This window comes from Hyperolius riggenbachi, chromosome 2 (assembly GCF_040937935.1).
Source record: "Hyperolius riggenbachi isolate aHypRig1 chromosome 2, aHypRig1.pri, whole genome shotgun sequence".
NCBI classification, from domain to species: Eukaryota; Metazoa; Chordata; class Amphibia; order Anura; family Hyperoliidae; genus Hyperolius; species Hyperolius riggenbachi.
Genome location: NC_090647.1, coordinates 469,595,982 through 469,623,901, shown reverse-complemented (window position 1 = coordinate 469,623,901; position 27,920 = coordinate 469,595,982). Strand labels below are relative to the sequence as shown.

General features: G+C 42.6%; 1 protein-coding gene across 3 annotated transcripts in view; it reads left to right on the top strand.

Moving 5' to 3' along the window:
* Positions 1-27,920, top strand: part of WSCD1 (WSC domain containing 1) — a 220,917-nt gene that overhangs the window by 108,724 nt on the left and 84,273 nt on the right. For all 3 annotated transcript variants that reach the window (XM_068270212.1, XM_068270210.1, XM_068270211.1), the window contains one exon: positions 22,508-22,622. In XM_068270212.1, the coding sequence (XP_068126313.1) occupies positions 22,508-22,622 (115 nt within the window). The remainder of the gene's footprint in view (positions 1-22,507; positions 22,623-27,920) is intronic.

The following is a 27,920-nucleotide window of genomic DNA, read 5'->3' as shown; positions in this document are numbered from 1 at the left end:
TAACCTTCTCCCGTAAGACAATATTGTCAGACACACCTGATCTTCATTTGCTTTCAGGGTCTATGGCTGAAAGAATTAGAGGCAGAAGTTCAGCAGGATAGCCAGGTAACTGGTATTGCTTAAAAGGAAATAAATATTGCAGCCTCCATATCACAAGTTCACTTTAAGCCACCAACAGTGGTGAGCAAAATACTCAGAATAATGAAGGTATTTTTTCACCTAATCTTTGGCACTTTTTCAATTACATAGTGCAAAACGTATTTTAAACTGAATATTAAAAAATATCTCTAAGGAGACAACTTAGGAGAAAATGTGAATTGAGTCTGGACCTAGGCCCTTATTCATTTTACTTTTTCCTATACGTTTTTTCCTAGGAGATAAATTTTCATCTTCTGTTTAAAATATTTTTAAGCACTCTACAAATTAAAAAAAATACTAAAAAGTAGTTGAAAAAGCACTGTCAAAATAATGTTGAGTATTTTCTTGCTTGCTGGCGACTTAAAGGGCATTTTATTGATGGAGGCCTAGTGCACACCAGAGCGGTTCGGCTGCAGTTTGCGATCCGCTTGCGGGTGCGGATCTGCTAGGGTAATGTATTTCAATGGGCTGGTGCACACCAGAGCGGAAGGCGTTTTGCAGAAACGCATACTCCCGGGCTGCTGCAGATTTTGGATTGCGGATGCGTTTCTGCTTCAATGTTAAGTATAGGAAAAACGCAAACCGCTCTGAAAAATGGCACTTCAGAGCGGTTTGCCAGGCGTTTTTTGTTACAGTAGCTGTTCAGTAACAGCTTTACTGTAACAATACATGAAATCTACTATACCAAAACCGCTACACAAAACCGCAAAACGATAGCTGAAATGCTGCAGAAAAAGAAGAAAAAGCGTTTCAAAATCTGCTAGCATTTTGCGGATCTGCTAGCGGTTTTTGGTGTGCACCGGGCCAAAGTGTGAAAAATTTCACCTAGGAGAAAAAGTGAATTGCATATGGCCCTTAACCTTCAAGGGAACAAAGGAATCTGGCACTTTCATGCTTGTTTATAGCCCACATCAATCTTTAAGTGGCAAGTGCAGAATGTACATCATGTTTATACAATTCAAACAAGTACGATGATCACCATGGCACTTATTGTGGTTGGTTGGCACATAAGTGCCAATGGTTGCCTAAACTCACAAACAAGTGCACACAGCATAACCACAGTTTCGCAGAAGGGTCACCTAGCTTCTGCCGAGGCCATACAGGTGCACTTTTTTTCACTACAGATAAACTTTGAGAAGTGCCTTAGTTGGTATCAATAAAATAAATACGATGGCAACAAGAGGAAACTTTTTTTTCTCAAAAAGACCTTGTAGCTTGTAAATTGATTTTAAAGTTATGATAGGAAAAAGGTGTTTTTGTAAATGTGGTTAAATGACAGATAATGTATCAACTTTTATCAGTAGTGTAAACATTATATATATCGAAAGAAAGAGTAGTGCGTAATGACCACCTGGAAATCTGTTGGAACTTGTAATGCTTTGGATGGATCACTGTACAGCTATAATATTAAGAAAAAGGTCCCCAGATGCCCGCCCCCTCACCAGGTATAACGGTACTGAGTACCCCTTACCCATTTCCTCAAAGAGTTACAATGAAATGCAAATGCAACACTAAAAGTCCTTTAATAATTTTAATTAACCATGAATACATTCCTTTTTTTTAAAGATTTTTATTTTGTAGAAATGTTTTAAACAATAACAAAAAGACATATAGCGCATAACGTCGCGCCCACTATACAGTAACAGAGTTCTTAAGGTTACTAACCAGTCCCACCTAGAATTGTTGGAGAGGCACAATGAAATTAACATATGTTTGATTACAACAGGAGAATGCATACAATGTAGAAGAATTCTTTAATCAGTATAGAAGTTTTATTAAACCACATGTCTGCCCCCATGTGTATACATATGGAATCTGATGGCATTTTTTCTGTGGCCAAAATTTTTGATGTGCCTGAGGCCCAATGGGATCATACACTCTGGCAACACCTTTACTTTCTATGCTATCCAGATTCAGGCTGACAAGGTGCATATACTTCCCTGTTAGTACTTTTATATCCACGGACAAGAGAGATTGGACAAACAAATAAGTACAGAACAAGACCTCACATGAGAGGAAAAGACAGTAAGAGAGAGAAAAAGAAAAGAGGAGATAGAAAAGGAGAAAGAGGAGCTGGCCAGCTCAATGTGCGTAAGATACCACGAGTGCTTTCATATAGTCTAAAATCTTATTCTTCCTTATTACTGCTTAAGCAAGGCAAGACGCCCATAAACGACAGGATGTTGTAAAGTACAATTCGTTAATTCCCTATGAGAGGCTTATATTCCTCCGATTCAGAGAATTCGAACCAAGGTCTCCATGTCTTTAGGAATTGCTCATTTTTCAAATGGATAGAATGTGTTAGGTCTTCCATGCGTTCAATTGATTGCATCTCAAGCAACCACTTGGCTATAGTAGGGCCTCGGAATGATTTCCAGTGTATAGCTATAATTATACGGGCTGAGTTGATTAGATGTTTGAAGAGTGACTTTTTATATTTTCCGAGTCTCCTGGGGGAATTGTGTAATAGGTAATAAGCGGGATCTTCGAATGCCTCAACTCCTGTTACCTGTGTGATGATGGTCTTCACAGAATCCCAAAATAGGCCAATGGCTGGACAGTTCCAAAATATATGAACAAAAGTGCCTGTGTGAGCCATACATCTCCAGAAGAGAGGGCTAGATTCTGGGTAAATCCGATGCAATCTTTCTGGTGTGTAATACCACTGCGTTAAAAGTTTGTATCCTGATTCTTGGATACGGGCTGAAGTGGAAGACTTATGGGCAAGAATAAGGATCTTCCGCCCCTGAGTGTCTGCAAAGGTTTGGTTTAAAGAAGTCTCCCATTTAGTTTTAAAGGATGTAGTGATTACAGTATTTGTATTGAGCATTGCATATATTTGTGAAATTCCTTTGGTGACATATCCCTCCCTGTCACAGAGCAACTCAAATGGCGTGAGATCACGAGTAAAGCTTAGTCTATTTCCTATGCTGAGTAAGAAATGTTGGAATTGTAGCAAGGACCATGGATCTAGGGAAGGTAGGTGTAATTTAGTTTTTAGGGTAGCTATGTCCAGCCAGGACCCCCCTTCTAACAGATGATAGGCTCGAAGTGTATGAGTGCCCCTCCACTGCTGATATGCTAAGCGATTCATACCAAGGGAAAACCTCGGATTGTCTAGTAGGGGAGTCATTGGAGATGGCCAGGGTGAAATCTGAGTAGCTCTGTTAATTTTGAGGAACAGTATTACCGTGTCCGCAACCAGGGGGTATGTAATGCCGGGTGCAGCAGTGCTTTTATGTCCATGGGAGGCTGGTGAAAAGAGGGTGAGCCAGGTCTCGCTCCATCTCTATCCATTGCTTCATTTGGCCATGGCGGTGCCAGTCTATTATTCGGATCAGAAAAGCAGCGTTATAATACATTTGTATGTTCGGCACGGCCATTCCTCCTTGATCTTTGGGAAGGGTAACGAAGGCGTATTTTATTCTGGGGGGCTTGTTTCTTCAGATAAATTTCTGGAAACATTTGCGGTTTTCAGAGAAAAAGGAGGTTGGGACGGCTATTGGCAGAGCTTGAAAGATGTATAAAAGGCGATGTAGGACATTCATTTTAATTATATTGACTCTGCCGAACCAGGAGAACTTCGGTATGTCCCATTTTTGTAGGTCGGATCGGATTGTGGCGAGGAGTGGGGCATAGTTAAGTTTGAAGACCTCAGTCAGGGAGTTTGGAATCTTGGTTCCCAAATAGGATATTGCTTTATGTGCCCATTTAAATGTAAAATTGGCCTGTAGATTTATTTTTACATTTGGGTTTAAACCAACATCAAGAGCTTCGCATTTGTCGTAGTTGATTTTAAGGTTAGCTAACTGGCCATATGCTCGGAACTCTTTTAGAAGATTAGGGACAGAGATATGAGGACTAGAGATGCAAAAAAGCATATCATCTGCGTAGGCAGCTATTTTATGTTCTGATGATGGAAACATAATTCCCTTGATATCTTGGTTAGCCCTAATCTTACGTAGTAAGGGCTCCAAGGAGAGGGCGAATATAAATGGGGATAAGGGGCACCTTTGCCTGGTCCCATTTGAGATATCAAAGGATTCCGAAAGTTCTCCGTTTACTTTAACCTTAGCTGAGGGAGTGGAGTAAAGGAATACATTCCTTTTGTTACTCCCATGACAGTATCCTCGGGAATGATTGGACACCATATCCTCTTAATACCCGATGAATGAAGGAGACCACTGCATATGTTGATTCGTTCCATGGTGACCCATAAACATACTGAGCATAGCAAACCCAGAAAGCATCTTTGAAAGCCCCTCTAGTGCCCACTAATGGTCTTTTAAGAGACCAATGAGGATTCCCATAGGTCTGTTAAAAGAGCAATAGGGGGTGCTGGAGGGGATTTCAAAGATGTCTTTTGGGCTTAGTATGCTTAGTATAGCAATCCTAGACACTGAAGCAGCTGCCACTGTCTCTGTGCTTCTCCCCTGCTGCTGCATCAGTTGTCACATATTGCAGGGTACCCACCTCCTTCTGGGCACTGGAGGTGAGGGAACAGCCTCTCATCTATAGATTGGAAATGGGCTCAGGGGGAGACAGGGAGGCTTGGCTGCTCCACTCTTCCAGAGCCCCCACACACCATGGACAATGGCAGCTGGTATGCTCAGGGGGTCTGGCTATCGCAGCCTGCATGGGCAACAAGGGCTTGGGAGGCGGGACCTCACTTCATTTTTTAAAACAATTTAACTTTTTAATGCCCAAATCCGATCCAGGGCCATTTCAAGGCATATGCACTACAGGCAATGTCCTGGAGTGCCAGTCAGCATCCAGAGTGCCATTTCTTATGCCTAGCTCTGCCCCTTGTAATCCATGGTTCCACCTGTTCTGTTCCCAGGAGCTTCTAACAGTTGTGCCTAAGACACAGTGCAGTGCTGCAGTGTCCCGACATAGTTACATAGTTACATAGTTATTTTGGTTGAAAAAAGACATACGTCCATCGAGTTCAACCAGTATAAAGTACAATACCAGCCTGCTCCCTCACATATCCCTGTTGATCCAGAGGAAGGCGAAAAAACCCTTACAAGGCATGGTCCAATTAGCCCCTAAAGGGAAAAATTCCTTCCCGACTCCAGATGGCAATCAGATAAAATCCCTGGATCAACATCATTAGGCATTACCTAGTAATTGTAGCCATGGATGTCTTTCAACGCAAGGAAAGCATCTAAGCCCCCTTTAAATGCAGGTATAGAGTTTGCCATAACGACTTCCTGTGGCAATGCATTCCACATCTTAATCACTCTTACTGTAAAGAACCGTTTCCTAAATAAATGGCTAAAACGTTTTTCCTCCATGCGCAGATCATGTCCTCTAGTCCTTAGAGAAGGCCTAGGGACAAAAAGCTCATCCACCAAGCTATTCTATTGCCCTCTGATGTATTTATACATGTTAATTAGATCCCTTCTAAGGCGTCTTTTCTCTAGACTAAATAAACCCAGTTTATCTAACCTTTCTTGATAAGTGAGACCTTCCATCCCACGTATCAATTTTGTTGCTCGTCTCTGCACCTGCTCTAAAACTGCAATATCTTTTTTGTAATGTGGTGCCCAGAACTGAATTCCATATTCCAGATGTGGCCTTACTAGAGAGTTAAACAGGGGCAATATTATGCTAGCATCTCGAGTTTTTATTTCCCTTTTAAAGTGGACCCAAACCAAACGAAAAAAAATAAAAATATTTAGTTGCACCACTCTGACACATACAAAGAAATAAACACTCCTTCAAACCTATGATCATTTCAATGAATGCTTTTCACCCTTCTCTTTTGATAGCTAGGGTTATACTGGGGGCAGCCATTAGCAATTCCTCCATTGCTGGACACTATCTACTCCACCAGTTTGCCGGAAAAATCCCGGCAATTTGAAAGGAAGGGAGGGGTTTCTCCAATAAATGTAAAATATTTTATATTGGTCATCATGCAGCTGAAATAAGGCTGCTATTTATTATTATAATTTAAAAAATAGATTTTATTTCTGAAATCTTGTATTTTTAATTTGGGTCCACTTTAATGCATCCCAAAATTTTGTTCGCTTTAGCTACAGCAGCTTGGCATTGAGTACGATTATTTAACTTGTTGTCAATGAGTACTCCTAAGTCCTTCTCCAAGTTTGATGTCCCCAACTGTATCCCATTTATTTTGTATGGTGCTAGACCGTTAGTACGTCCAAAATGCATGACTTTACATTTGTCAACATTGAATTTCATCTGCCATGTATGTGCCCATATAGCCATCCTATCCAGATCCTGTTGCAATATGACACTTTCTTCCTGAGAGTTGATGATTCTGCACAATTTTGTATCATCTGCAAAAATAGCAACATTGCTCACTACTGCATCTACTAGGTCATTAATAAATAAATTGAAGAGCACTGGACCCAGAACAGACCCCTGTGGGACCCCACTGCTAACAGTCTCCCATTTTGAGTATGATCCATTGACCACAACTCTTTGTTTTCTGTCCATTAGCCAGTTCCCTATCCATGAACACAAACTCTTCCCCAGTCCTTGCATCCTCAACTTTTGCACCAGACGTTTGTGGGGAACAGTGTCGAAGGCCTTTGCAAAGTCCAAGTATATCACATCTACAGCATTCCCAATATCCATATTAGGATTCACTACCTCATAAAAGCTGAGCATGTTAGTCAAACAGGACCTGTCTTTAGTAAACCCATATTGATGCTGAGAAATAAGATTATTTTCTACTATGAAGTCATGTATAGTATCCCTTAGTAACCCCTCAAATAGTTTGCATACAACTGATGTTAAGCTTACAGGTCTATAATTTCCTGGATCTAATTTTTTGCCCTTCTTAAATAATGGGAAAACGTGGGCTGTACGCCAATCCACTGGGACTTTGCCAGTTGCAAGAGAGTCACAAAAGATAAGATAAAGGGGTTTATCTATAACTGAACTTAATTCCCTTAGGACCCGAGGATGCATGCCATCCGGGCCAGGTGCCTTGTCTATTTTTAATTTATTTAGTCTTGCCTTCACTTCTTCCTGCGTTAAGTATTTAATATTACAGTTAGAAGATTGAAACTCTTCCGCCTCTGTAGTTTGCAACAGTGCTGTTTCTTTTGTGAAGACAGAAGCAAAGAAAGCATTTAATAACTATGCCTTACCTTGGTCATCCACCATTGAGTTCCCACCCTCATCCTTTAGGAGTCCTATACAGTCAACCTTTCTTTTTTTAGAGTTAATGTACTTGTAAAACTTTTTTGGGCTAGATTTGATATCCTTAGCGATTTGTTTTTCAGCTTCAATCTTTGCCTGCCTAATTTCTTTTTTACAATTTTTATTGCACTCCTTATAATTGCTTAGTGCAGCCTCGGTCCCCTCCTGTTTTAAGACCTTATAGGCATTCTTTTTCCTCTTCATTTTATCTTTAACCTTTCTATTCATCCATAGAGGCCTTTTTTTATTCCTAGATATTTTGTTTCCATATGGGATATACATACTACAATATTGATTGAGTATAAGTTTAAAAGCTTGCCATTTCCATTCAGTGTCTTCCCCTTGTAGTACATTATCCCAGTTCACCAAACTTAGTGCCTGCCTAATTTGATTGAACTTTGCTTTTCTAAAATTCATAGTTTTAGTGGTCCCGCTGCCCCGTGGCCTATCAGTCACCAGATCAAACCTTATCATGTTGTGATCACTATTTCCCAAATGTTCTTGAACCTGCACATTTGATACATTATCTGGTCTATTAGAAATGAGCAGATCCAGTAACGAATTCCCCCTAGTTGGTTCAGTTACCATTTGAGTCAAGTGATTGTCCTGTAGTGCTACCAGAAATCTGCTGCTTTTACCAGAATGGGTAGCCTCAATACTCCAGTCAATGTCTGGAAAGTTGAAGTCGCCCATAATTATGACCTCATTTTTACTTACAGCTTTTTCAATCTGCTGTAGTAATCGCAGTTCTGCAGCTTCATTAATAAGAGGTGGCCTGTAGCATACCCCAATAAGCAATTGGCAACTTTTATTTCCACCATGAATATTTACCCAAACGGACTCCACATCTTCGCAATCTTCCTCCATCTCATCGTTGAGGACAGCTGTAAGAGAATTCTTAACAAAGAGACAAACCCCTCCACCTTTTTTCCCTGTTCCATCCCTCCTAAACACATTGTATCCTTTTAAATTAGCTATCCAGTCATGGCTTTCATCCATCCATGTCTCGGTTTTTCCCACAATGTCATAGCCTTTGTCATTCAGAATGAACTCTAGTTCGTCTATTTTATTTGCAAGGCTCCGAGCATTGGTTACCATGCACTTCATATTTTTACCACCACATTTACCAATTTTGTTTACATGAAATGGGCTACTTGAATTTTTACCAACCTCCTTAATCTTTACACTGTCCCCACCCCCCTCTCCACCCCCCATAATGTTTTACCTCATCTTGTCTACGTATTGAGACCTTATCCTCCGGCCTCCCCCCAGATCCTAGTTTAAATCTCCTCCAACTGTTTAGCCATCTTCTCCCCCAATGCAGCTGCACCCTCCCCATTAAGGTGCAGCCCATCCCTGCTGTAGAACCTGTAGCCGACTGCAAAGTCTGCCCAGTTCTCCAGGAACCCAAACCCTTCCTTCCTACACCAATTTCTCATCCACTTATTTAACTCCCTAAGCTCCCTCTGTCTCTCAGATGTAGCATGTGGCACTGGCAGTATTTCAGAAAACACCACCTTGGAGGTCCTTGCTTTAAGTTTATCTCCAAGTACTTGAAAATCATTTTTGAGGACCTTCCATCTCCCACTAACTCTGACATTGGTGCCAATGTGTACCATGACAGCCGGGTCTTCCCCAGCCCCACCCAGTAATCTGTCAATTCTTTCTGCTACATGCCGAACCCGAGCACCCGGGAGGCAACAGACTGTACGGCATTCACGGTTTCTTCGACAGATTACCCTATCTGTGCGCCTAATAATTGAATCTCCTACCACCAGTTCCTGTCTAGCCTTAGCTGCACTCCTATTCCCTTTCTCGTTACAGCAGTCTTCCCCTTGGTTGCTAAGGAGCACATCCTGCTGCAACATTGCTACTCCTGAATCATCCTCCCCAATATTACGCAAACAAGCATACTTATTAGTGAGGGACAACTCGGGACTAGCCTCCCTGCCACTTTTTCCTCTACCCCTTCTAACTATGACCCAACTAGCGGCTGCCTCTGCTTCTTGGTCCGGCTGTACTCCACCCTCCTCATCTTCAACGGTTCCATCCAGTGTCTGGATCGTGAGATCCAAGCTCTTCTCCATGTTGTGTATGCGTCTCAGTGTTGCGAGATGCTTATTTAGCTCTGTGACTTCCGCCTCTAACTGAGCAACACGCACACACCCAGGGCAACAGTAAACACCCTCAATCCGCTGATCAAGGCATGCATACATGTTGCAGGATGTACACTGTACAGCGTAGTCCAACATGATGACTTTTGTGTGGGGAAAAATTATTTAAAGTAAACTGTGGCGGTAAAAGATGAAACGGGAGAGTGAGTGTAGCTGGGGAGGAGGAAAGGGAGAGTAAGTGAAGTTGGGGGGGGGAGGAGGGGAGAGGAGGGGGAGGGGAGGAGGAGGGGTGGAGGAGTGGAGGTGGAGTGAGTGAAGTTGGGGTGGAGTCCTCAAAATTTAAAGACTACACCACAACGTGCCTAGCACATTCTAACCAATGCAAAAAACCGACATCATAATGTTATCACCTGCTTGGATTCAGATCTCACTGCAGGGAGCTTTCTATTGAAAAAGTGTGTCCTGTGTTTAACTGTTTGAATGCTGTTCTGCTAAGAAAAAGTGTGGTAGTATTTTATAGGCTGTAAATAATCTTTTAGAGTAAAGAAGAAATGCTGGGTTTCATACCACTTTCAACTAGGATTAAACTCCCCACAGTGATATTTTCAGTACCTATTCTTACGTATATTAACCACTTTACCCCCATAGGTGCAGATATCTCCGTCCCTTTTTCCATCCTTTCACCCCCAAGGACAGAGATATCCGCACCTCCCGCGCTCCCGCCCCTGCCCACACTCCCGCTCGCTCGCCCGGAGATCAATGAATGGGAAAAACCATTCCCGTTCGTTGATCTAAGCCCCCCACAATGATCAGCTGCTTCTATGAGAAGCAGTGATCATTGTGAAACAAAAAAAAAATGTTTCCCAGCCTCATAAGACTTCCTGCAAGTGTGCAGGTCGCATAAACAAAAAGTTACTGTGGCCATCTTGTGGTCAAATAGTAAGACTACACCCTAAAGCATTTTTCATATACAAATACATTAGTTTTACACAAAAAATTAACTCATTACCTCCTACACTCCCCAATTTTATTTTATTTTTGTAATAAAAAAAATTACAATAAAAAAAAAAGTACATAAATAGTTACCTTAGGGGCTGAACTTTTAAAATATTTATGTCAAGAGGGTATAACACTGTTACTTTATAAACTATGGGCTTGTAATTAGGGATGGACGCAAAACTGAAAAACATGCACTTTTATTTCCAAATAAAATATTGGTGCCAAACATTGTGATAGGGGCATAATTTAAATGGATTTGTAACCAGAACAAATGGGCAAATAAATTTCATGGGTTTTAATTACAGTAGCATGCATTATTTAAAAACTATAATGGCCGAAAACTGAAAAATAATGATTTTTCTACCACATTTTTTCCTATTTTCCCATTAAAACACATTTAGAATAAAATAATTCTTGGCATAATGTCCCACCTAAAGAAAGCCTAATTGGTGGCAAAAAAAAGAAGATATAGTTCATTTCATTGAGATAAGTAATGATAAAGTTATAGACGAATTAATGGAAGGAGCGCTGAAAGGTTAAAATTGCTCTGGTGGTCAAGGGGTAAAACCCCTCAATTGTGAAGTGGTTAAAGATAATTTTAAATAATCCCCCACCATTTAATTTATTTTCTTTTTTTAACCTGAGAGCAGTACAATCATTATGTGTTGTGGAAGTAAGGTTAGTGTTAGGTATAGTGGCAGCGGCGACTCAAGCTTCCGAATTTTGCGGGGGCTCGAAAGGGGCACAATGGCTGGCTGGCAGGGCTCAAGGGGGGGAACTTGCGGTGCGTGAAGCGCGCCGCGGCGACAGGAGTGGCCGTGGTCATGACATCATGTGGGCGGGGCTAACTGTAATGTAGTTGTACCAGCTAATGTAGTTACATTTAAAAAAAATATGAAGTAAATGCACGTAATGACAGACAGCCTTTCAATAATAAATGCACGTAATGACAGACAGCCTTTCACCAGTAAATGCATGTAATTAGAGACAGCCTTTCAATAGTAAATGCATGTAATGAGAGACAGTGTTTCACCAGTAAATGCACATAATGAGAGACAGCGTTTCCCCACTAAATGCACATAAGAGAAAGGCGGTCTCCAGTAAATGCACATAATGAGAGACAGCGTTTCCCCACTAAATGCACATAAGAGACAGCCTTTCACCAGTAAATGCACATAATGAGAGACAGCGTTTCCCCACTAAATGCACATAAGAGACAGCCTTTCACTAGTAAATGCATGTATTGAGAGACAGCCTTTTACCAGTAAATTAAGGGAGGGAGACACCGAGAGCCCAATATGGTGTAGTATGTACTGTACTGAGAGGGTGAAGAAATTAAGCGAGATTTATACTTACAATTCTGGGTTACCATTAGGCAACCACTGTATAGGCAGGTGGGGAGAATTAGACCTGTCCCCACTCAGGATTAAGAAGTCGCTCTCTGTAGATCGGAAGAAAGAAAGGGGCCAAATCCCCTTCACCTGGGGTGGACTTCAGTTGTGTGCAGTGGTACAGAGGCGCCAGTAGTGTAAAAACAATTAGTTTAAAATTTGAATTTTTTCAACAAAATTTATTCACATACTCCAAATTAGTACTAATTTGGAGTATGTGAATAAATTTTGTTGAAAAAATTCTACTTTTTACCTAGTCTTGGTATTGGGGAGGTAAGTCCACCGCTAACCTACCTCATTTTAATGTTTTTAAACTAATTGTTTTTACACTACTGGCGCCTCTGTACCACTGCACACATTTCACCAGTAAATGCACGTAATGAGAGACAGCTTTTCCCCACTAAATGCACATAAGAGACAGCCTTTCCATAGTAAATGCATGTAATGAGAGACAGCCTTTCACCAGTAAATGCACATAAGAGACAGCTTTTCACCAGTAAATGCACGTAATGAGAGACAGCGTTTCACCACTAAATGCACATAAGAGACAGCCTTTAACCAGTAAATGCACATAATGAGAGACAGCCTTTCACCACTAAATGCACATAAGAGACAGCCTTTCAACAGTAAATGCATGTAATGAGAGACAGTGTTTCACCAGTTAATGCACATAATGACAGACAGCCTTTCACCAGTAAATGCATGTAATTAGAGACAGCCTTTCACCAGTAAATACATGTAATGAGAGACAGCGTTTCACCACTAAATGCACATGAGAGACAGCCTTTAAGCAGTAAATGCACGTAATGAGAGACATCCTTTCACCGGTAAATGCACGTAATGAGAGACAGCGTTTCACCACAAAATGCATGTAATAAGAGACAGTGTTTCACCAGTTAATGCACATAATAACAGACAGCCTTTCACCAGTAAATGCATGTAATGATATAGATGTCCCCAGTATATGTAGCCAGGGGTATGTGTGCCCAGTATATGTAGCCAGGGGTATATGTCCCAGTATATGTAGCCAGTGGTATATGTGCCCAGTATATGTAGCCAGGGGTATATGTGCCCAGTATATGTAGCCAGGGGTATATGTCTAAATATATATAGGCAGGGGTATATGTGCCAAGTATATGTAGCCAGGGGTATATGTGCCCAGTATATGTAGCCAGGGGTATATGTGCCCAGTATATGTAGCCAGGGGTATATGTGCCCAGTATTGGAAGCCAGGGGTATATGTGCCCAGTATATGTAGCCAGGGGCATATGTGCCCAGTATATGCAGCCAGGGGTATGTGTGCCCAGTATATGTAGCCAGGGGTATGTGTGCCCAGTATACGTAGCCAGGTGTATATGTGCCCAGTATATGTAGCCAGGGGTATGTGTGCCCAGTATATGTAGCCAGGGGTATGTGTGCCAAGTATATGTAGCCAGGGGTATGTGTGCCCAGTATATGTAGCCAGGGGTATATGTGCCCAGTATATGTGTCCAGGGGTATGTGTGCCCAGTATATGTAGCCAGGGGTATATGTGCCCAGTATATGTAGCCAGGGGTATATGTCTGAGTATATGTAGCCATGGGTATATGTGCCCAGTATATGTAGCCAGGGGTATGTGTGCCCAGTATATGTAGTCAGGGGTATGTGTGCCCAGTATATGTAGCCAGCGGTATATGTGCCCAGTATATGTAGTCAGGGGTATATGTCCCAGTGTATGTAGCCAGGGGTATATGTGACCAGTATATGTAGTCAGGGGTATGTGTGCCCAGTATATGTAGCCAGGGGTATGTGTGCCCAGTATATGTAGCCAGAGGTATATGTGCACAGTATATGTAGCCAGGGGTATATGTGCCCAGTATATGTAGCCAGGTGTATAGTTGTCCCCAGTATAGGTAGGTAGGACTTACCATAGGTGTCCCCAGGCCAGGAGGGGTGGAAGCGGAGAGAAGAGGAAGCCGTGTGGACAGCGGCGGAGAAGGGGCCGTCTCCCCCTTCCCTCACCTTGGGGCTCCCACTCTCTGCCTCGCTCCCCCCTCAGATATCAGCGGCTGGCTGGTCAGAAGACCTCCTCTCTTCCCAGCACGGGAGAGAGAGATTGATCTGTGCGCCGCTACTCTGGTCTAGACTAGATCAGAGCGGCGCACAGATCAGCCGCGCTGGGAAGAGAGTGAGTCTTCTGACGCCAGCCACTGATATCTGAGGGGGGAGCGAGGCAGAGAGTGGGAGCCCCAAGGTGAGGGAAGGGGGGGGAGACGGCCTCCTTCTCCGCCGCTGTCCACACAGCTTCCTCTTCTCTCCGCTTCCACCCCTCCTGCTGCTCGGCAGCCCTGCGGAGGGGGGGCTTTTGCAGGGGCTGACAGCTTGTCAGCTGGGGCTTAAGCCTGGGTAAGCCCCAGTGTAGCGCCGCCACTGTATAGTGGCAGTGAGGTCAGTGTTAGATGTAGCAGCAGTGGCATACAGTAAAAAATGGCGCAGAGTAAAAAATGGCGCACCGTTCTGCCGATCATAAAACGCTATTTACCGTTTTAATGTAAATACATTAAAATGGTAAATAGCGTTTTATAAAACAGCAGAACGGTGCGTCATTGAAAAATGCAGGGAGCTAGTCAGGCAGCGGGGGTCGGGCTGGAGAAGCAGCCGGCAGTAGGCTGAAAGTGGGGTCGAGCTGGAAAGGCAGCGGGGTGGAGGGAGGATTACGTAGCATTGGTATACATTACCTTGTCCTGGCCGGCAATCGCTCCTTCACTTCATAGCTTGCAGGAGTCCTGCATCCAGCCAATCACCATGCGGCTTCAGTTTCCGCATGATGATTGGCTGGATGCAGGACTCCTGCAAGCTATGATGTGAAGGAGCGATCGCCGGCTGGGACAAGGTAATGTATACCAATGCTACGTAATCCTACTCCCTCCACCCCACTGCCTCTCCAGCCCAACCCTCGCTGCCAGCCTACCGCCCGCTGCCTCTCCACCCTGTGCCCACTGCCAGCCCACTGCCCGCTGCCTCTCCAGCCCGACCCCCGCTGCCAGCCCACTGACCGCTGCCTCTCCAGCCCGACTCCCGCTGCCAGCCCACTGCCTCTCCACCCTGAGCCCGCTGCCAGTCCACTGCCCGCTGCCTCTCCAGCCCCGACCCCCGCTGCCAGCCCACTGCCCGCTGCCTCTCCACCCCGACCCCTACTAAAAAAAATTTAACATATAAAACGATAAATATCGTTTTAAGTTAATTACTGCAGCGCCATTCTGACACTATTGGCGCTGTGCACCATTTTTGCCTGTCCCGCAGCAGTGAGGTTAGTGTTAATTGTAGCAGTAGTGAGGCTAGTGTTCGATGTAGCGGCAGTGGGGTTTGTGTCAGATGTAGCAGTAATGTTAATGTTAATTGTAGAGGCAGGAAAGTTAGTGTGTAGGATTAAGAATAGGAGGGTTACTGTGAGAGGTGAAATATGAGAGTGTTGGTATGGAACAATAAGTTAGGCATTCAGTTTGACAAAAGCTAAGTGTCATATAGTATATTAGTAATATAATATTACCAATATATAGCAGTACTATGTATTATAAGCCTCTTTGATGATATTGGATGATAGGTAAGTATCTGTTTGTATGTATGAACATGGAGGACACCACTAATCCTGACCAAATCCATTTATAAAAATGTTGACTGAAACTTGCAGGGAAACTGCACCATACTTCACCGTTGCCAGCAGGCACACATTATTATACTGTTCTCCCCATTACTGTCCCACTTTCTAGCACTTATCGCACTCCACTTCTTGTATTTTTCTGCATAGCTAAGTACCTTGACCTTGTTTTCAAGTAGAAGATATGACTTTTTGGCTGCAATACGTCCATGAAGACATCTTCTGGTCAGACATCACTGTTGTGCCTGGGTCCCCCAGTTTTCTGTCAGTTCCGAGCTGATGACTGTGCAGGATATCTTCCGATTTCAAACAAGAGTAGGCATAATGTGTTTTTTTATGCGCAGCATAAAGTTTCCAGAACATTGCCTGTTTCACTGTGTTTCTTCAAAAGAGCCTCAGCAGCAAATCTTGAAAGCCCAGTCTGCTTTGAAATCTTTGCCTGGGAGAAACCTTGCTGGTGTAGCATAACTACCTTGTCTCCTGTTGCTATGCTCAGTCTTGCCATGGTATATGACCTGTGACATGACCGCCTTCCAAAACCTCACTTTGGAATTGAGGTCGACCCCTTCTCACCTACTTTTAATCCTCCTACACAGCTGTTTTTGTTTCAATTTATGGCCGAGTTTCAACCTATGTATGAAATTGATGATCAAAATCACCTGTTTAGTGTCAGTGGTTAATCATGCATCCAACTATACATCTACAAAATTCCTAACCTTGTACAAGTGCACTTGCAAGAAGAAGTTATATTTTTAAGGCAAATGGGTAGTCACACCATAAATAGTTTTAGATTTTTCTTTTTCTAGCTCAATTAGCATTTTCTATTTTGATTATCGTATCATTATCAACAGAATTTGTATTCATGGAAGCATCTTTGGACCAGGATATTACACTTTTCTTTAATAAATATACAGTGTGTGCAGGGGAGGACTGGGACCTTTTGGCCAGGGGGGAAAACACAAACTAGAGGCCCGTTTTCACGGTAGCCCCAGCCCAAATGACATCACACACGTGCCCCATGTGCTATATGTCAGTAGTCACGTGGGAAATACAGCAAGGACACTCGAGGGACAGCGTGACAGGTAAAGTATAAATGCACTGGCTCCGGGGGGCACATAATACATTTTGAGTTACAACGGTTAGGGTTTCTATCACTTACACAAGTCCTGCAAGCAGCCCTTCTGGAGTCTAGGGACTGTCTGCAAGCAGCCCTTCTGGAGTCTAGGGACTGTCGAAAACTTTTCAACCTAGACAATAGCTGTGCACATGCAGTTAACAATGGTGAGAGACAAGACAGATTTTTTTTCCCACGGACCCTGCAGGCAAGCCTCTGCTCTGTATCATGCTGTGTATACTTACTAGCTTGCCCGTCCTGCAATTGCTCTGTAATTGGGCATTTATTTCCCTCATTCAGCCTAGTGTTTCACATTGCCTTATACAAAAACCTGAATTCACCAGGCACAGTGCCAGCCCTAAATCACTAAATGAGAGGCAGCCTGGGGGGAAATCTCCCCCCGTCCCCCCTGGCCAGTCCTCCCCTGAGTGTGTGTGTGTGTGTGTGTGTGTGTGTGTGTGTGTGTGTGTGTGTGTGTGTGTGTGTGTGTGTGTGTGTGTGTGTGTGTGTGTGTCTGTGTGTGTGTGTGTGTGTGTGTGTGTGTGTGTGTGTGTGTGTGTGTGTGTGTGTGTGTGTGTGTGTGTGCGCGCGCGCACCTGCATGTGTGTGAGTGTAACTACAAACACACAAAACAGAACAGTAAATTATACACTAAAATGTATCCATACAAAGATTTAGAAAATTATTTTTGCACTGATAACAGGGTCTGTCACATTAATAGCCAATGACTACATGTAACAGAACTTGCGGGTTTGCGAACAGCTACAGTGTATTCAGTGTATTAGACAGAATTGGAAAACAGACCCTGCATTCAGGAATTAGAAAATAAGTCAGTCAACTCCCAAACAAGTTCCCTATCCCCATTCCTCATACACAGCAATGAAAATAATAACCTTATCCTCTCCAGTCCTAGTATTCATTCTCTAATTTGCAGCACAGAACCAGCCTTGACTCCACAAAATAGAGTTGTTCTGTAAAATGGCTTCTAGCTAAATAACAGACAACTTTTTTATACAGATACGGTAGTTGTGGCCAAATATTAACTGATCAGCTGCCATCCAATAAGAAACCTGTCAAGGCTAAGATGAAGACAAGCTTTCCCGCTTATCCTGGTGGCGTAGTGGTTAGCACTCTCGCCTTGCAGCGCTGGGTCCCCAGTTTGAATCCCAGCCAGATCAACATCTGCACGTAGTTTGTTGGTTCTCCCTGTCTGTGTGGGTTTCCTCTGGGCACTCTGTTTCCTCCCCATCCCAAAAACATACAGATAAGTTAATTGGCTTCTCTCTAAATTGGCCCTAGACTATAACACATGCACTACACGATACAGACATATGACTATGGAAGGGACTAGATTGTGAGCCCCTCTGAGGGACAGTTAGTGACAAGACAATATACTCTGTACATTGCTGCGTAATATATTGATTCTATATAAATACTTAAAGGAATACTATCGATTCACATATTTTTTTCAATTGACACAGGAATTGTTTGGGAAGTGCTGCTAAGTACTGGTGTATACATTTTAGTAGCAACTTCTTTGTTTACTGTTATCAATATACATTCAAACTTTACTGACGCCAAAACTGACGGCTGACTGAGCCATGAGGAGAGGGGAAATTCCCCTCACACTTGCTCAGTTATGTGTAGCTCTGTGTGTGACAGAGAAAGAGAGAGCTCCCAACAGCTGCAGCTCCTGTGTCCTGTGTTTCTGACTGACCTGTCTGAAGAGAGCAGAGGAAAAATTGTCACAGCTTTTTCATACTGTTTTTGCTTTCAGAGTTTGATATGTTTGATATTTGCTTTCTGTAGTCTGATATGCAACTCTGGCTGTGCATTGAAACAGACACCCCTTCTGCAATTGATTTCCTACCCTCAATAAATTACAGCTTTTGCCTCTGATATTTAACATGAAAAGTAGGAAAATGTTTACACAGCTACTTAGACATTATTTGCACACTGTCATTTTAGAACACTTGGGTATCGATAGTATTCCTTTAAATAAATAAATTATCCCTAAACCTGATTGGTAGACAACATCAATATGGAAGAGCAAAGGTATGGTGGGGGATTCAACCATATCAATCAAACTTTGAAACTTTATTATTCTGGAAACTTAGATTCACCTATTTTGGATTAAATTACTAACAATTTCAATTTGTACTCCCACAATATTTACAATATTAAAAAAAGGGTTTTTGTTGTTTTTTTAACAGAAGAAATTCAGGCCAAAAAGCTCAATCATTCCACTCCTAACAAAACATACAAAAATGTTCAAATACAGTTTGGTGATCACTTAAAAAGAACAGTTATTGTTGAAAATTACCCTGTTCTGTTGGCATTCTTTTTGAACGGGGATATACAAATGTAGTATAAAATAACAGACAGGGCCCAGATATCAACATCACTGTTTTTTGTGCTAAAAGAAAATATAATATCATATTAGAATTTAACGTTTTCTATTTTAGTTTTTTGTGTTCTGCATAATTTTCTTCCAGACCAGCCATATTATTTTACTATAAGCTATCATGACATTTCAATACAGCACAATCAAGCTGAGCTAAACAAAATTTTTTTTTGTCCTTGAACCTCAGTGATTAAGATTTTACTGATCCATCTCTGCATAGTTTGGGTATTAGGTCATGTAGGTTTATGTAGGCAAATGATTTACAGCAATGCTGCTAGAATATTAACCCTTGCAGGACACCATTGTATTCATGGTACTCAAAAGGTACACACGCTCAACAAAACTGCCTGATTGTCATCCAACTTATTTTAGATTGTTGGACGACAATCAGGCGTGTGTATGCGTGCAAACAACTTGAGGAGCGACTGATAACAGGTGTTGTGCCCAATCCAACTGTCGGATCTATGTTGGCCTACGGCCGTCTGATATTGTGCAGATAGTCTTTGTGTACAAGTCATTTGAATGACTGTTAAACGGTTTGTACTTATTTTCAATGTGTAGTCTGTTGTTCTGCTATCATGCCCAGTATGAGTTGGTCATTCATCAGTCCAGATGTGTGGACATTCAGGTTGTGCGGTACGTCAGGTTGTTTGGTTCGTTGTGTCGTGCAGGTGGTCGTTTGCATGTCGTGCGCTTGTTGAATGTGTGTATGTAGCTTAAAGGCTCATAAACACCGACCACCAATCTGTCCAACTATCTTCCAGAGTTGTCTGTTGGAAGATAAGTTGGGTGTGTGTACAGCTGACAAACAACCAGATAACCAACTGATAACAAGTTGTTTGCAAGATACAAGTGGTGGATCAATCTGACCAACTAACAGGCAGGTTGGAATGTGTGTACAAGTCTTTTGAACAACTTTATTGTTTTTGAATGTGGACATGTTTTGAAGTTTGTCATTTAGCTTGCACACATAGGACTTGATTCACTAAACTGTGATAACTCATATCACGGCCGCGCTATTGCGTGCGAAAATTCACGCTTGCGCGCAAAGCCACGTGCAAAACATGCGGTTTAGTGAATCAAGCCCATAGTATTTAAGTGAGTTGGTTGTTTAGTTGGTTGGTGTGTGTTTATGTACTTGTCAGGTAAACAACTTGTGTGGTTGGCCATGTTGTGTGGTTGTTTGTGCATTAAGTTCGACGTGTGTATGAGCCTTAACTGTACAGTACATAGGATTGGCAGTCAGTTTAAATTGCATTTAAATCCTTTTATTTTTTATCTTCTTTTTACAGTATACAGTCATGGCCAAAAATATTGCCACCCTTGCATTTATGTCAGAAAATGCTCCACTTTACCCTGAAAATTGTTTTAATTACAAATGCTTTGGTATGCTTGGCTTGCTTTTGTATGAGACATTACACACAAAATGGCAAAAATGATCTGGGCAATAATGGTCTGGGCAAAATTATTGGCACACTCAACTTAATATTTGATATCATAGAAATAAACAAGAAATAACTGTTGTTTGTGCTTTTTGTAACAATAATTCTTTTACCTCTCCACACTAGAATTTTGGGCCACTTTTTTTGCCCGCTCATTGCTCCAGATCTCTCAGATCTGAAGGCTTCCTTCTCCCAACTGCTATTTTTGGATCTCTCCACAGATGCTTTTTCGGATGCAGATCTGGAGTCATTTCTGGCCACTTATGAACTCTTCAGAACTTTGTCTTAAACCCTTTCTGGGTGTTTTTGCAGTATATTTTGGATCATTGTCCTTGTGTAAGATCCATGACCTCTGACTGAGACCCAGCTTTTTGAAACTGGGCCATAAATCGAGTCCCAGATTTTTTTTTATAATACCATGCAAACAGTCAAGACTATCAATGCCTGGAGTAGCAAAGCAACCCCAAAAAATCAGTGAACCTTCACCAAGTTTACTGTAATGTCATGTTCTTTCTTATAAAAGCTTCTTTTTTTGTTTTCTGTAAACAATCGTGTGCATTACACGAAAGTTGTATTTCTGTCTCATTTGTCCAGAGGATGTTCTCCCCAAAGAGTTGTGGTTTCCACAAGTACCATAACTTTAAGCAAACTCCAATTTGCATTTTTTATGTTTCTGTGTTAGCAGTAGGGTCCTTCTGCTTCTCCTGCCATAGTGTCACTTTTCACTGACACTGAAGTTACCCTGAACCTGCGGGTCAGCTTGAATTTTTTGAGAAGTTAAGGTTCTTTATCCACCGTTCAAAAGGGAAAATGGGAAGGAGGATTTCTTAGAATATGCAAAGCTGAGCCTGAAGATTCTACAAGCAAGGTGTATGGAATGCCGAGGCAGAGTTATAACCTTCATGTCCACAGAGGAAAGGATTTGGTGAAACAACACATGATCCATAACTTTAGCCTCATGCTACCTTTCCTGAACCAGAATCTAACCTTGCTACACTTACCATAGACACATCATTATTTTTTATTTATACTGTGCCAAGATATTCTGTAATGCTGTACAATGTGCAAAACATACAACAACGGGGGACATAGATACATGAGCAGTTTAAAGTACTGTACAATCAGGACAACCAGTGACACAAGTACCAATACATACAAATGATGTGTAGTTTGAATAACATCACCAATACTGATAGATTGCCATTGGATAAATTGCACAGAAGCAGGAAACAAACGGGAGAGGTCCCTGCCCTTGTGAGCTTACAATCTAGAGGGTAGTAGAGTTAAGACACTCGGGAAGTGGACAAAGGGGCTAGCAGAGAAAGCAGTGAGTTTTTAATCCTAGCTATAGCAAATTATAAGCTTGTCTGAAAAGTTGTGCCTTCAAGGTAAGTTTAAAAATGATTTATATTGTGACATGATTGATATTCTGACATTCACCTTATCAAATCAGTGTTATTAGTGTGTGCCAGTATCAGGCCACCTCACCCATGTACTTGTTATGCTGCTGTCCAGTTTTCCATTACATTGAAAACTAATTCACCTACACTACGAGCTGCCATCCAGACTTTACCCTACTTCACTCTCCACGGAAAACAACATATTAACCTGCTTTTTCGAACTCTCTCGAGGCCTTCTTTCTGCAAGCACATAAAAACCTTTCTTCTCTCCTGGCAGTGCCAGGGGGTAGTAGCGGTTTCAGTGTAGCATGCTTCCCAGACAGAGGCCCCAGGAGGGCTCCAAAAACGAGGTGAGCAAGAAAGATAGAAAATGGAGCAGAGAGCTAGAAGTCTTTTAATCTTTGGTTACTGGTTTTATATGCTTTGTGATAGAATTGTGGATTGACAGGAAGACCTTGATTTATATGCTACACAGGTGGTGGATCTAACATCTGAAGTATTGTTTCGTGCTATTTACTTTGTTGTTTCTAGAGTAGATGCAGCAGTGACAGTCGAATCAATCTTTATGAAAAACGCTCTGTAAATTCACTGCCTGTATATGTTACACGTACAGATACTTTCTTATTGTAGTTTTTGTGGCACAAGTTATTTGAATGTGATCTATGTTAAACTTTTTTTTTTTTACATTTTAGGTATATACGTTGGATGTTTCATAGATAATGTGGAAGATAGGACTCTTAAAGCTACAGTATTTTATGATCTACGGAAAATGACAATAGGTCATTGTCAGAGCGCTTGTGCAGAAAGGTAAGCAGCAGCTTTGCACATGGAGATGAACGCTTAATCAATTGAGAGCTTTAGCTCAAGAGAACAAGATAAAATTGGTACACTCAGTGTAGGTCTACTTCACTTATTTTCAGAACCAGTTGAAATGCTATTTGCCAGGGTAAGGTTTAGGCTAGTGTAAGAGTTTGAATTAAGTAAAGTAAATTCGAACACCTGAATAATCCCGAATGCTGCTGTTTAGCACCCCTACGCACAGACCAAATCAGGAGGAATTCACTGCTCTGTATGTTAAGCTTCAATACTTCCTCCTTCCAAACTGAAAGGTGGAAGTATAGAAACCATGTGAAACACAACGGGATATGCAGGGCATTGAACTCCTCCTGACGCATGGATCTGAGCTAAGGACTAGTTCACAGTGCTCAGTTGTGTTGCAGAATAATTCTGCAAGTCAACTCACTGCCCATACAATATTTGATTGAGAAATTAATTGATGTTCATTTGAGAGGGCTTTAATTTTTATTTGATTGTTCTTAGATTAAGTTTTTATTGAATTTAAAGTCTTACTCATTATAAATATTGTATGATGTAATCCATTTTCTTTTCTTGCACAGAGCCTGGAAATCCCTCTATATGTTATTAACTCATTTATAACTGTTTAACCTCTGTTGGAAGGCTGTAGTTTTATGTCCCCATAAACCAACTTTTATAGGAGCACAACCGGATGTTCCGGATTCCTGAGTTCTAGTAGGCCAGACCGAAGTGGGGGTGTTTTTTTCCCCGCAGGAGATGGTTGCAGGTCTTGTAACCAGTTATTGTGATTATTATTTTTTTGCCATTCTCAGGTGTACTTATATGCTAAACTATTTGTCTCCTGTTATTCCTTTGAACTCATTTGATTTAGTCTGAACAACCAGCAACCCTATTTCTCAAGTTGCCCTCTTTAACCACTTGCCCTTCCCCAGGATGAGTATCTATGTCCCTGCAAAATCCCTCTACACCTCACAGGGACATAGGTACACATCCCTTGCCGCCGCACACTCCCACTCGCTCCTGCGCTCGTTCTCATCGGCAAACGTTAGAGGGGAGATCAATGAATGGGAACGTTCATTGATCTAAGTCCCCATGTCAATGATCACCGGCATTAATAAGATGCTGCAGTCATTCACAAAAACCGATACTTACATGTCCACGCAATACTTCCTGTTTGCATACTAATAGTACGCAGAGGAAACTTATGCACAAAAACATCTTGTGGCCAAATAGTAAAATACACCTACACACAATTTTTTTTAATAAAAAGAACTATATTTATGTTTAAAATGAACTCCTTACCTCCCACACTCTCCAATAGTTACCCAAAGAAAACTTTTGTAAAAAATAAATAAATAATAATAATAATAATAATAATAATAATAATAATAAAAAATTATATTATATATATTATTATATATATATATATATATATACACACACACACACAGTGGGATGCAAAAGTTTGGGCAAAGTTGTTAATCGTCATGATATTCCTGTATAAATCATCGGTTGTTACGATAAAAAATGTCAGTTAAATATATCATATAGGAGAAACAAACAGTGATATTTGAGAAGTGAAGTGAAGTTTATTGGATTTACAGAACATGTGCAATAATTGTTTAAACAAAATTAGGCAGGTGCATATATTTGGGCACCACAAAAAAGAAATGAAATCAATATTTAGTAGATCCTTCTTTTGCAGAATTTACAGCCTCTAAATGCTTCCTGTAGGTTCCACTGAGAGTCTGGATTCTGGTTGAAGGTATTTTGGACCATTCCTCTTTACAAAACATCTCTAGTTCATTCAGGTTTGATGGCTTGCGAGCATAAACAGCTCTCTTTAACTCACACCACAGATTTTCAATTATATTCAGGTCTTGGGACTGAGATGGCCATTCCAGAACATTGTACTTGTTCCTCTGCATGAATGCCTTAGTGGATTTTGAGCAGTGTTTAGGGCCGTTGTCTTGTTGAAAGATCCAGCCCCGACACAGCTTCAGCTTTGTCACTGATTCCTGGACATTGGTCTCCAGAATCTGCTGATACTGAGTGGAATCTATGTATTCCTCAACTTTGGCAAGATTCCCAGTCCCTGCACTGGCCACACAGCCCCACAGCATGATGGAACCACAACCATATTTTACTGTAGGTACCAGGTGTTTTTCTTGAAATGCTTTATTGTTTTTCCTCAATGCATAAAGCCCAAATAACTCAATTTTAGTTTCATCAGTCCACAGCACCTTATTCCAAAATGAAGCTGGCTTGTCCATATGTACTTAAGCATACCTCAAGCGGCTCTGTTTGTGCTGTTGGCAGAGAAAAGGCTTCCTCTGCATACAGCATCTCCTTGTGTAAAGTGCACCAAATGGTTGAACGATGCACAGTGACTCCATCTGCAGCAAGATGATGTTGTAGGCCTTTGGTGGGTCTTTGGTGCTGGTCTGTGGGTAGACTCTGACTGTTCTCATCATTAGTTGCTTCTGTTTATCCAACATTTTTGTTGGTCTGCTACTTCGAGCTTTAACTTGAACTGAGACTGTGGTCTTCCATTTCTTCATTATGTTCCTAACTGGGGAAACAGACAGCTGAAATTTCTGAAACAGCTTTCTGTATGCTTTCCCTAAACCATGATGGTGAAAAATCTTTGTCTTCAGGTCATTTGAGAGTTGTTTTGAGACCCCCATGTTGCTACTCTTCAGAGAAATTTAAAAGAGGAGGAAAACTTACAATTGATCCCCTTAAAGGGATACTTAAGTCAAAATTAAAAAATGATTTTTACTCACCTGGGGCATCCCTCAGCCCCCTGAAGCTGTGTGGTGCCCTCGCAGCCTCGCTCCGATCCTCCTGTCCCCGCCGGCGGCTACTTCCGAGTTCGGCGACAGCTGCCGACAGGCTGGGAACGCGGAGTATAACATATACGCTATAGCAGCATAGAGGATGATATAGCGGCTGGGAACGTGGAGAATCACTCGCGCTCCCAGCCTGTCGGCGGCTGTCGCCGAACCCGGAAGTAGCTGCCGGCGGGGACAGGAGGATCGGAGCGAGGCTGCGAGGGCACCACACAGCTTTAGGGGGCTGAGGGATGCCCCAGGTGAGTAAAAATCACTTTTTTATTTTGACTTAAGTGTCCCTTTAAATACTCTTTCTCATGATTGGATTCACCTGTGTATGTAGGTCAGAGGTCACTTAGCTTACCAATCCCATTTGAGTTCCAATAATTCGTTCTAAAGGTTTTGGAATCAAGTAAATGACAACAGTGCCCAAATGTATGCACCTGCCTAATTTTATTTAAACAATTATTGTGCACTTTCTGTAAATGAAATAAACTTCATTTCACTTCTCCTGTATGATATATTTAACTGACATTTTTTATCGTAACAACGAACGATTTATACAGGAAAATCAAATGATTAACAAGGTTGCCCAAACTTTCACATCCCACTGTATATACCGTATTTTTCGGACTATAGGACGCACTTTTTCTCCCCCAAAAGTGGGGGGAAAAAGTCAGTGCGTCTTATAGTCCAAAGGTGTCCACAATACGTGCCCCCTCTGTCCTCTTGCTGGCCTGTGTCTCTGGTGTCCTCAAGTTTCCCCTCTGGCCAGTGTCCCATGTCCTCCTGCATCTCACTGCCCCCCTCTGTCACATCTGCCCGTGTCCGGTATCCCACTGTGTAGGGACCCGGGACCTCCGTGTAGCCATTCAGCGGCTCGCTCACAGGAGCCTCCAGATGGCGTGCATCCCGCTGTACATACCGGCCCCCTCTGTCCCATCAGTCCTCCTAGTAATTGACTTTTCAGGTACCGCATCATCCGGGTAGAGACCGGGACCTCCGTGAAGCCGTTCAATGCCTCCCTCACTGGAGCCTCCAGACGCTGACAGCCAATCTGAGGGAGCTTTGCAAGTGAATCACTGCTGTGATTGGCCCAATGTCGGAGTCACGGTCCCGCCTCCGAGACCAGCGCCTCCAGTCAGAATGCTAGGCGGCCGTGATTGATTAGCAGCACTCCCTCTGATTGGCTGCATGGGGTCTGGATGCCCCAGCGAGTGAGCCACTGAATGGCTGCATGGAGGTCTTTACACCCGGGACGCCGCGGTACTTGCGAAGTATATTACTAGAAGGACTGATAGGACAGAGGGGGCCGGTAAAGTACAGGGGGCTGCACGACGTCTGGATGCCCCAGCGAGTGAGCCGCTGAATGGCTGCATGGTGGTCTTTACACCCAGGACGCCACGGTACCTGCAAAGTACGTTACTAGGAGGACTGATGGGACAGAGGAGGCTGGTAAAGTACAGCGTGCTGCACGACGTTTGGAGGCTCCAGCAAGCGAAGCACTTAATGGCTGCACGGCCACGGAGGTCCCGGGTCTCTACAGCATTGTTTTGGCAGCAGTAAGTAAGAGGACACAGGCGGCTGAAGGGACACAGATGGCTGTTGATGTACAGGGGGACACTGGCATGGCGGCAGAGTGAGTTGGATTGATATCGGGGACAAACATACACAAGGTCTCAGTGGGCAGATGGGACAAGGGGGCCAATGAGGTACAGAGGGACACTGGGCACAGTGGCAGATAGAGATCACTGATCACAGGCACACACACACAGGCAAATGGGACAGAGGGGGTTGGTGAGGCACAGGGGGACACCGGACACAGGGGAGCAGATGAGGATAGACTGATCTTAGGGGGACACATGAGGTCACAGGGGGACAGAGTGGACACATTAGGGAGCAGGGGACCAGTGAGACACAAGACACTGGCCAGAGGGGAGACAGGAGGGCGCAGGGGGGAAGATTGGACACAGCAGGGCAGATAGGACACTGGAGACACAAAAGGGTAGATGGGACAGAGGGGCCGGTGAGACACAATAATTGGGGAGAACATGTACAAGACGCTCCTGGACCATGGACGCACCAGGTTTAGTATATTTTTTTTTCTCAGGTTCTTGCCCTCTAAACCTAGGTGCGTCTTATAGTCCGGAGCGTCTTATAGTCCGAAAAATACGGTAATACATAAATAGTTTCCTTAAAGATTAACTGTCAGGCTGCAGAAGATAATTTAAACCTCTATTCTCCTGTGTTAAACAGTTTAGAAGGAAGCCAAAAAGCCATTAGTGAAGATAAAAATCTCAGTTACCTTTGATGTGTGCTTATCAGAAAAGCTGTTAGACCTAAGAGGACGCAAGCCGCATACTATACTGCAAAGCATTCTGGGGCCCTCCCATCGGCTGCTAATGAGACGTTACAGCAGCTTGTAATCAGTCCAGCGCGTAGCACTGATAAATCT